This window comes from Eleutherodactylus coqui, chromosome 7 (assembly GCF_035609145.1).
Source record: "Eleutherodactylus coqui strain aEleCoq1 chromosome 7, aEleCoq1.hap1, whole genome shotgun sequence".
In the NCBI taxonomy this organism is placed as follows: domain Eukaryota; kingdom Metazoa; phylum Chordata; class Amphibia; order Anura; family Eleutherodactylidae; genus Eleutherodactylus; species Eleutherodactylus coqui.
This window is the reverse complement of record NC_089843.1, coordinates 169,730,140-169,741,283: the sequence shown is the minus strand read 5'-3', so window position 1 is coordinate 169,741,283 and position 11,144 is coordinate 169,730,140. Positions and strand designations below refer to the sequence as shown.

The following is an 11,144-nucleotide window of genomic DNA, read 5'->3' as shown; positions in this document are numbered from 1 at the left end:
GAAATGGCTGACTGTAAGAGAGAGATAGGAAGTATTCCCTTCCTACCACAAGTCAAGAATGAATAGAGCATGCTCAAGGGAAGCTCCTCCCGGGTGAATGATCTCACAGCTACCTCACAAATACCTCCCTCTGAGAATGACCTATCAGCACACAAAGTAATGTAACTGTATCCTAAATGACCTAACTTCCTGTGTTGAAACCTTATTTAAACTTTTACCCGCCTAAATAAAGGCGGACTCTTTTGGGACACATGATGCAAGACGTGTGGTCTTTGAAAGGGTCTCCAGACCTGTACATTATTCTTATCTAATATGGCACCCACAGTATATCGAAAAGCGAATATTGCGCTAACACAATCTCTCTACATAAACAGTACAGTACACTGTGTATACTTTAGGGCCACTGCAATGAATAGGAATTCAGGATGGTAGAAAAAAGGTAATAGACTAATACAGTCTATGGTGAGAGGTGAAAAACTGTCCTCCTCCAGAGACGAGTGAGTGGTAGGGAAACTGCATACAGAGTCTTAACCTAGTGTACCATGTACAGTGTTGATATCTTGCCTTACCTTATGCAGTACAACAGAGCTATCTGTCATTAAATTCCACAAATCCATGATTTGATTCAGTATGTGTTCAACCTTCAGGGTTTGTTCACATGAGCGTACTTGCGTAGCATATTGCGCGCACAAATTTTGAATAGATCTCAATAGGTTTGTTTTTTTATGTGATGGGAGATTGTATGAAAAAATATGTGGCAGGAGCTATCTTGGTACACATCTGTGAAATCAATGCATGTTCCTGAATGTGCATGACATATGCAAAAAATCTGCACATTTGCTGCGCATATATGCACAAAATTACTATTTTTTTGTGTGCATTTGCACACACAAATGATCTGCTTATTATGTTAATTCAAATTAATTAAATTGATTTCCTTTGGTTATTTTGTGCAGGAACAAGCTGCTCCACACATATATATATATACTCATGTAGGGCTGGAAGCCACTTTTGCCCCTGGATAGACATTTTAATGGACAGCTTGTATGTCTGCATTAGCTGTTAACATGTTCTTTAATGATCTTTCACCTGTTCCTTAACCCTGCATTGATTGGTTTGGTCTATTAAAATAATTAATCTGATACCAGATGACATTGTGTAACGATGAACGCCCTGAGCTCAGCATGTTACATTGGCAGGGGCTGAGGGTTTAGTATCAGGTGACTGAGGGTGGGTTTAGGAAGAGGAACGGTGTAGAGGAGACGCTGCGTGATCTGTTCTACTGCTAACAAGAACATTCCATTGTAAGAATGGATACTGCAGGAAAAGTAAGAGCCGAGTTCATAGCAGTTTTACTAGATATATTAGAGAGACCAGTGAGTTAAGCTTCAGTGTAAATAAGGGCACTTTTAGATGAAGCAAGAAATCGGTCTCCCGAGCGAATGAGCGAAACGTCACAGTTTGTTTGGACGGTCAGTTTAAACACACAGATAAATGGTTTCATTTTTTAGAGGATCGTTCAGTTTGCTGTACTGGTGAAAGAGAACTGCTGAACGATCGGTATTTAAACAGAATGATTTTCATGCTTGCAGGAAATGAACAATATGTGAACAAATTATCTTTCATTGGCCGTGTTTACGCTAAACATTGAATTATCATTCAAATTTGAAAGAACCAGCAATTTGTTATTTATCTATTTCTTTATTCTTTGGAATGATTACACTGGCCAACATGATTTTTTTACAAGAATATTTAATGGTGATTCTTGTAGTATTTCACCTCCTGAATTCAAATATGTTGTTAGAATTTTTCCATCAGGCAGGTTTTTTGTGACAATTATTTCTTCTTTTTAATTTAGGTGTTCTTTATGGGTTGCCCTTGGATGAATTACTTTTATATTTAGTGTCCTATTCAGTATATGATTAGAGGAATGAGGTCTTCTGTTATGCCGATAGACAAAATATCAAGATTATGCAGCTTTATTCATGTCCAGACCTGTTTAGATATTGCATCGTTTTGTTAGTAGAAAGCCACTATGCAGCTGGCAGTGAGTCTGTTAGCATAAGTGTTTGTTTTTCTGTTGTGTTTTGTTTGTTTTTTTATTATTTTAATTGTTTCTTTAGTTCTTAGGGCTAACGCCCACGGATGGATTTATGCCGCATTCCCCGTGGCGTAAATCCGCGGTGAAATAACGCAGCTATTAGGTTCTATTGAACCTAATAGCTCAGTCCTCACATGCGGGATTCTGCCGTGGATTTAAATCCGCTGGAAAAAATTTGTGGCATGCTCTATTGTACTGCGTTTTCTGCAGTGGGAGGTCTCCATTAATATAGTATTACTAGAGACCACAGAAAAACGCGGTAAAAAGCGCATTTTTCCATGACCACCAAAGGGGACTTTTTAGTTTATCCCTGCAGGATTTCTGCGGCTTAAAACCAAGTGTTTGAATCATCCAATTTCTGTCATGTGTGTTGTGAACTAACATTCAAGAATCAGGGGCAAAATTTTATGCCACTTGCAAAAACGTGTGATGAACTTTATTTTGGGTGTAAAGTTAGTGATACTGATAAAAACTAGCCCCACATGTATGCTGATTATCATGTGTTAGGTTTCTTACTGGTTGGAAAAAGGGTTCACATCGTATGCCATTCAGATGATTTGGAGGGAATCAAAGGACTATTAAATAAATTGCTATTTCTACTTAACTAACAATAAATGAATCACATTTAAAACTAAATATACAGTTAATTATCCCAATTTGCAATCGGCAATGAGGTCTGTCTTATATAATGATGTAACAATGTGATTGTGGACCCACCGTTGACTCTGAAGCTAAGACTGCGCACAGGCTGGAACTCTGGGCAACGGACGAGAAAGGGGAGGTCTTAGTGGAATCACTAACATTCTGGTTGTAAGAAAACTCTGCCTATGGCAGAAGACTGACACAATCATTATGATGGCCATTAGTAAAGTGACGTAGGTACCTTGACAGAATTTGGTTCACCCGCTCCACCTAACCATTGGATTGCAGGTGACTGGACACAGGCACTGGACTGACAGGTCCCTCCCCACTCGAGCACCTCACCCATTTTCCAATTCAGAGAAGGATTATGATCCCGCAGCCAGTGTAAACCCAGGAGTAGCGAACTAGGAGCCCCAGGAGGTACCAAGAAGAAAATCATCTTGGAATGAAGAGTGCCAACTCTCAGTTCTAAGGGGTCCATGGTCCACTGGATGACCTCGGACAGGACACTGTCATCAACCATAGTGACCACCAGAGGGCTCTTGAGATGCCAAATGGGAAACCGATGTTGGTCAACAAAGTTTTTTTGCAGAAAGTTCCCAGTGGCATCGGAGTCAAGAAAGGCCACCACAGAAACCTGAACACCGGACAGGAACAGGTTTACTGGTAAATTGGTTAGAGGAGCCATCCTCACCCAGGGCTGCCTCTCCAATGTGGCAGTGTTTTCCCGGTCTGTGGGGACACTCACTCACCAGATGACCAGGCGTCGTGCAGTGTAGCCTACACTACTGCACTCTCTGAGACAGACAAATCCGGTTGATCTGCATGGGTTCAGGCTTGCTGGAGTGGTCTGTATGTGGAGTGGGTAAAGGTCTCGCCTGGAAGATCCTTCTCTTCTGTAAAATCTTATTCGAGACCAGAAGTGGTGACCACAGAGGGAACCAACGCAGTGACAGCCGTACTAGTAGAGGGCTGTGATGCCATCCTGGCAGCCATGATACCGTCGAGTCAGGCACTCATGATATGAAGTCAGAATCTGTACCTGTCTCTGTTGCTGTACTGTAAGCTCCTGAAACATCTCCGGCAGTTTTCCGTGGTGAGAATCAGCAGGGTCCCTGGCCTCGGTGTACTGTAACAATGTGATTGTGGACCCATTGTATCAGCCTGCCGAGTGAAACCACCCAGCAGGATAGACAGCTACCTCCAAGGTGAAGACTGAACTCGGTGCAACGGATGAGAAGGAACCCGACCCTGAACTTGGATGAGCTAAAATGTCACTTACCTGGAGATCACCCCTGAAGGTGGAGAGGTCCAGGCCGCCTTTCCTATCCCTGACTCCTAGTCTTCCCTTCCTACCTGGTGTAAGTGCAAACCGATATTTGCTACACAATATGCTATTGTACTCCAAATTAAATTGTTTAGAAGTAAGCTGAGCTCAGGAGACTAAAGGTCCATTTACATGGCCCGATGATCGCTCAAAGATCGCTCAAACGGCAGTTTGAGTGACAGCTTTGAGTGATCATGTTGCATAAACTATTAAGTAGCTATTAACCATGAAAAAAGTGTAAAAAAAAAAAAACAAGCAAAAAAACCTCTCACCTCCCTTCAGATGCCGGGGCTCGGCGGCGACTTCTGGAGCTGTCCCCGTCTCTGTAGTTCTGAGCTATCCACAGAGCCAGGGACAGCACCAGAAGTCACCACTGAGCCCCAGCAGCTGAAGGAAGGTGAGTATTTTATTTTTTTAGACTACTTTATTGGATTTTCAGGGAAGGGCTTGTATTTAAAGGCCTTCCCTGAAGTCCAATGACGGAGATGCTGGCAGCAGGATTCTCTACCACAGCTATCATGTGTGACAGCTGCGGTAGGGAATAGATGAATTCCTCTGCTGCATCTGTCACAGATGTGGCAGATGTAGCAGCAGGGAATTCTTTTTATTAGCGGGGATGAAGGAAACATCTGCCGCATGTGGCAGATGTGTTCTGCATCCCCGCGGGGGACAAGGCAGTGGCGGATAGGTTAGTTTATTTTTTTTTAACACAAAATTTCTTGTTTTTCAGGGAAGGGCTTATATGTAAAGCCCTTCCAGGAAAAACAATGCAGGGGTGACGGCAGAACATTGTTTTCAATGCAGCAGCCGGCAGTAGCCGCGGCTCCATTGAAAACAATGCATGCATTCCCTATGGTGCATGCATGTCCTATCTTTGCAGGCACGCAACTGCAAAGTAAGGACATGTGAACACACCATAGGGAATGCATTGTGGCTTATAGATGCGTGTTTTTGTGCGCGTACGCATGCACAAAAACACGCTCGTGTAAAGCCACCCTGAGGGTCAAACGTGTGCAGGAATTTCCAGATCCTCGGTTATGGTGTAACACTTTATTATGTGCAGGACATTGATTGTTGGTTAATATGAGTATCATTTTCTTTGGGAACTTGTATTGGTGCTGCATTTCCTTCATGTTCTGTTTTTTAATGCTTTTATTATATATATAATTCTCAATAAAAATTTTTTAATAATAATCTCTGCAGTCCTGTCTTGGACATATATTTTGGGTTTGTTATATTGGTTGATGTGTGCGACTGACATTTTTGGTGGGACTATAGTTGTCTTCATATAGGATTTACTAAATTTAATATAGTAGTAATTGAACCTACCCATAGAAAAAAGTTATCGTGCTATTTTTGCTGTAGTGTGTACTATGTAGAAACAAGACTTTTTCCCCAGGTGACAGTATTGAGTTTTATTTTTCATTTGACACCACTTAAATTTTTTTTTAACGTTTTTCAGTACATTATATGGTTTACTAAATAGTACCATTAACAATACAACTTGTTAAACAAAAAACAAGCCTTCCGACAGCTAAGCCGATGGATAACTAAAAGTGTTATAATTTCTTAAAAGTGGGGAGTAAAAGCAGAGGCAAAAAAAAGAGTCGTTAAAAGGTTAATAAATTTGGCACACCTTAATCCAATGCACTTCAAATTAAGATCTCTGTATGAAATGTCAGTCTTAATAGATTCTTCCGTTATTATTATTTTTGTGCACTTACGTAATTCTGTGTGTATTTTGTACAGAAAGCGTTCATCATATAGTTAATTAACTCATACATACTAGTAACTGTCTTGCAGGCTATAAAATGCAGAGCAGCTGTTGCTTGGGGCGCAGGTCAGCCACTTACCATTGAAGAAGTGGAGGTACAACCACCAAAAGTACATGAAGTTCGGATAAAGGTAGTATGTTTAGTAGAGATGAGCGAACGTACTCGCCCGAGCTTGATACTCGTTCGAGTATTAGCGTGTTCGAGATGCTCGTTACTAGAGGCGAGCACCACGCGATGTTCGAGTTACTTTCACTTTCATCTCTGAGACGTTAGCGCGCTTTTCTGGCCAATAGAAAGACAGGGAAGGCATTACAACTTCCCCCTGCGACGTTCAAGCCCTATACCACCCCCCTGCAGTGAGTGGCTGGGGAGATCAGGTGTCACCTGAGTATATAAATCGGCCCCTCCCGTGGCTCGCCACAGATGCATTCTGACATAGTTCAGGGAAAGTGCTGTCTTGCTGGAGTTGCTATAGGGAGAGTGTTAGGAGTTATTTTAGGCTTCAAGAACCCCAACGGTCCTTCTTAGGGCCACATCTGACCGTGTGCAGTACTGTTGAGGCTGCTTTTTGCAGTGTTGCACATTTTTTTTTTTTTGTATATCGGCCGTGCAGAGCATTGCGTCCTCAGTCTGCAGTAATTTTACATAGTATAGGGCCAGTACTGCTGAGGCAGGGACAGTGAAAAAGGTGAAAGACATATACTGTCTATATAGGCAGTGGGCTTTTCCAAAAAAATTTGGGAAAAAACATTCTATTTGGGCTGACTGTGACCGTCCTGAGTGTACTGCGTCTCTGCTGGGGGTAGTAGTCCTAATTAATACGCAGCCAGCTAAGTGTTACAGCAGGCTTGCGCAAAATTCTTTCCTGGCTCTGCGTTGGCCTTTACATCACCGCTGTCATCCTGTCCAGAGGGAAACAGTCTGCAGTAATTTTACATAGTCCAGGGCCAGTAGTGGTGAGGCAGGGACAGTGAAAGAGATATACTGTCTATATAGGCAGTGGGCTTTTCCAAAAAAATTTGGGAAAAAACATTCTATTTGGGCTGCCTGTGACCGTCCTGAGTGTACTGCGTCTCTGCAGGGGGTAGTAGTCCTAATTAATACGCAGCCAGCTAAGTGTTACAGCAGGCTTGCGCAAAATTCTTTCCTGGCTCTGCTGTGCGTTCCGTAAGCGAAGTCAGCCTCCAACCACAGGCCAATAAGCGGCACATTTAATTACAGCGTTCTGTTTCTGCACTACTGGTAATACACCATGCTGAGGGGTAGGGGTAGGCCTAGAGGACGTGGACGCGGGCGAGGACGCGGAGGCCCAAGTCAGGGTGTGGGCACAGGCCGAGCTCCTGATCCAGGTGTATCGCAGCTGACTGCTGCGGGATTAGGAGAGAGGCACGTTTCTGGCGTCCCCACATTCATCTCACAATTAATGGGTCCACGCAGTAGACCTTTATTAGAAAATGAGCAGCGTGAGCAGGTCCTGTCGTGGATGGCAGAAAGTGCATCCAGCAATCTATCGACCACCCAGAGTTCTGCGCCGTCCACTGCTGCAACTCTGAATCCTCTGGCTGCTGCTCCTCCTTCCTCCCAGCCTCCTCACTCCATTACAATGACACAATCTGAGGAGCAGGCAGACTCCCAGGAACTGTTCTCAGGCCCCTGCCCAGAATGGGCAGCAATGGTTCCGAATCCTCTCCCACTGGAGGAGTTTGTCGTGACCGATGCCCAACCTTTGGAAAGTTCCCGGGGTCCGGGGGATGAGGCTGGGGACTTCCGGCAACTGTCTCAAGAGCTTTCAGTGGGTGAGGAGGACGATGACGATGAGACACAGTTGTCTATCACTCAGGTAGTAGTAATTGGAGTAAGTCCGAGGGAGGAGCGCACAGAGGATTCGGAGGAAGAGCAGCAGAACGATGAGGTGACTGACCCCACCTGGTTTGCTACGCCTACTGAGGACAGGTCTTCAGAGGGGGAGGCAAGTGCAGCATCAGGGCAGGTTGGAAGAGGCAGTGCGGTGGCCAGGGGTAGAGGCAGAGCCAGAACGAATAATCCACCAACTGTTTCCCAAAGCGCCCCCTCGCGCCATGCCACCCTGCAGAGGCCGAGGTGCTCAATGGTCTGGCAGTTTTTCACTGAGAGTGCAGGCGACGGACGAACAGTGGTGTGCAACCTTTGTTGTGCCAAGATCAGCCGGGGAGCCACCACCACCAGCCTCACCACCACCAGCATGCGCAGACATATGATGGCCAAGCACCCCACAAGGTGGGACGAAGGCCGTTCACCGCCTCCGGTTTGCACCGCTGCCTCTCCCCCTGTGCCCCAACCTGCCACTGAGATCCAACCCCCCTCTCAGGACACAGGCACTAACGTCTCCTGGCCTGCACCCACACCCTCACCTCCGCTTTCCTCGGCCCCATCCACCAATGTCTCTCAGCGCACCGTCCAGCCGTTGCTAGCGCAAGTGTTGGAGCGCAAGCACACCGCCATGCACCCGCACGCTCAAGCGTTAAACGTGTACATAGCCAAATTTATCAGCCTGGAGATGCTGCCGTATAGGGTTGTGGAAACGGAGGCTTTCAAAGGTATCATGGCGGCTGCGGCCCCGCGCTACTCAGTTCCCAGTCGCCACTACTTTTCTCGATGTGCCGTCCCAGCCCTGCACGACCACGTCTCCCGCAACATTGTACGCGCCCTCACCAACGTGGTTACTGCCAAGGTCCACTTAACAATGGACACATGGACAAGCACAGGCGGGCAGGGCCACTACATCTCCCTGACGGCACATTGGGTGAATTTAGTGGAGGCTGCGACAGAGTCAGAGCCTGGGACCGCTCACGTCCTACCCACCCCCAGAATTGCGGGCCCCAGCTCGGTGGTGGTATCTGCGGAGGTGTATGCTTCCTCCACTAAACCACCCTCCTCCTCCTCCTCCTATGCAACCTCTGTCTCGCAATCAAGATGTGTCAGCAGCAGCACGTCGCCAGCAGTCGGTGTCGCGCGGCACGGGTGGGCAAGCGTCAGCAGGTCGTGCTGAAACTACTCAGCTTAGGAGAGAAGAGGCACATGGCCTACGAACTGCTGCAGGGTCTGACAGAGCAGACCGACTGCTGGCTTGGGCCGGTGAGCCTCCAACCGGGCATGGTCGTGTGTGACAACGGCCGTAACCTGGTGGCGGCTCTGCAGCTCGGCAGCCTCACGCACGTACCATGCCTGGCCCACATCTTTAATTTGGTGGTTCAGCGCTTTCTGAAAAGCTACCCACGCTTGTCAGACCTGCTCGGAAAGGTGCGCCAGCTCTGCGCACATTTTCGCAAGTCCCACACGGACGCTGCCACCCTGCAACATCGGTTTAATCTGCCAGTGCACCGACTGCTGTGCGACGTGCCCACACAGTGGAACTCTACGCTCCACATGTTGGCCAGGCTCTATGAGCAGCGTAGAGCTATAGTGGAATACCAACTCCAACATGGGCGGCGCAGTGGGAGTCAGCCTCCTCAATTCTTTTCAGAAGAGTGGGCCTGGTTGGCAGCCATCTGCCAGGTCCTTGGAAACTTTGAGGAGTCTACCCAGATGGTGAGCGGCGATGCTGCAATCATTAGCATCACCATTCCTCTGCTATGCCTCTTGAGAAGTTCCCTGCAAGCATAAAGGCAGACGCTTTGCGCTCGGAAACGGAGGCGGGGGAAGACAGTATGTCGCTGGATAGTCAGAGCACCCTCCTGTCTATATCTCAGCGCGTTGAGGAGGAGGAGGAGCATGAGGAGGAGGGGGAAGAGACAGCTTGGCCCACTGCTGAGGGTACCCATGCTGCTTGCCTGTCATCCTTTCAGCGTGTATGGCCGGAGGAGGAGGAGGAGGAAGAGGATCCTGAAAGTCATCTTCCTAGTGAGGACAGCCATGTGTTGCGTACAGGTACCCTGGCACACATGGCTGACTTCATGTTAGGATGCCTTTCTCGTGACCCTCGCGTTACACGCATTCTGGCCACTACGGATTACTGGGTGTACACACTGCTCGACCCACAGTATAAGGAGAACCTTTCCACTCTCATACCCGAAGAGGAAAGGGGTTCGAGAGTGATGCTACACCACAGAACCCTGGCGGACAAACTGATGGTAAAATTCCCATCCGACAGCGCTAGTGGCCGAAGGCGCAGTTCCGAGGGCCAGGTAGCAGGGCAGGCGCGGAGATCAGGCAGCATGTACAGCAAAGGCAGGGTAACACTCTCTAAGGCCTTTGACAGCTTTCTGGCTCCCCAGCAAGACTGTGTCACCGCTCCCCAGTCAAGGCTGAGTCGGCGGGAGCACTGTAAAAGGATGGTGAGGGAGTACGTAGCCGATCGCACGACTGTCCTCCGTGACGCCTCTGCCCCCTACAACTACTGGGTGTCGAAGCTGGACACGTGGCCTGAACTCACGCTGTATGCCCTGGAGGTGCTTGCTTGTCCTGCGGCTAGCGTCTTGTCAGAGAGGGTGTTTAGTGAGGCTGGGGGAATCATCACGGATAAGCGTACCCGCCTGTCAACCGACAGTGCCGACAGGCTTACACTCATCAAGATAAACAAAGCCTGGATTTCCCCAGACTTCTCTTCTCCACCAGCGGACATCAGCGATACCTAAACAATACGTAGGCTGCACCCGCGGATGGAAGCATTGTTCTCTATCACCATCAAAAACGGGGACCTTTTAGCTTCATCAATCTGTGTATTCTATTCATCCTCCTCCTCCTGCTCCTACTCCTGAAACCTCACGTAATCACGCCGAACGGGCAATTTTTCTTAGGCCCACAAGGCTCAGTCATATAATTTTTGTAAACAATTTTTTTATGTTTCAATGCTCATTAAAGCGTTGAAACTTTCACCTGAACCAATTTTTATTTTAACTGGGCTGCCTCCAGGCCTAGTTACAAATTAAGCCACATTAACTAAAGCGATTAATGGGTTTCACCTGCCCTCTTGGTTGGACATGGGCAATTTTTCTGAGGTACATTAGTACTGTTGGTACACCAATTTTTGGGGGCCCTCGCCTACAGTGTAATCCAATTAATTTTTTGCCCACCTGCATTAAAGCTGACGTTACATCAGCTGTGCTGGGCACTGCAATGGGATATATTTATGTACCGCCGGTGGCTTCCTGGGACCCACCCATGCTGTCGGTCCACACGGAGTTGTAACTGCATGTGTCCACTTCTAAAGAATCCCAGTCTGACTGGGGCATGCAGTGTGGGCCGAAGTCCACCTGCATTTAACATGACATTACATCAGCTGTGCTGGGCACTGCAATGGGATATATTTATGTACCGCCGG

At 47.2% G+C, this 11,144-nt stretch overlaps 1 protein-coding gene across 1 annotated transcript in view; it reads left to right on the top strand.

The window, feature by feature from the left end:
- Nucleotides 1–1,264: 1,264 nt before the first annotated feature.
- Nucleotides 1,265–11,144, top strand: part of LOC136573620 (alcohol dehydrogenase 1-like) — a 33,627-nt gene continuing 23,747 nt past the window's right edge. The window contains exons 1-2 of the mRNA XM_066574892.1: nucleotides 1,265–1,328; nucleotides 5,874–5,975. Coding sequence (XP_066430989.1) covers nucleotides 1,311–1,328; nucleotides 5,874–5,975 — 120 coding nt within the window. The 5' untranslated portion in view covers nucleotides 1,265–1,310. The remainder of the gene's footprint in view (nucleotides 1,329–5,873; nucleotides 5,976–11,144) is intronic.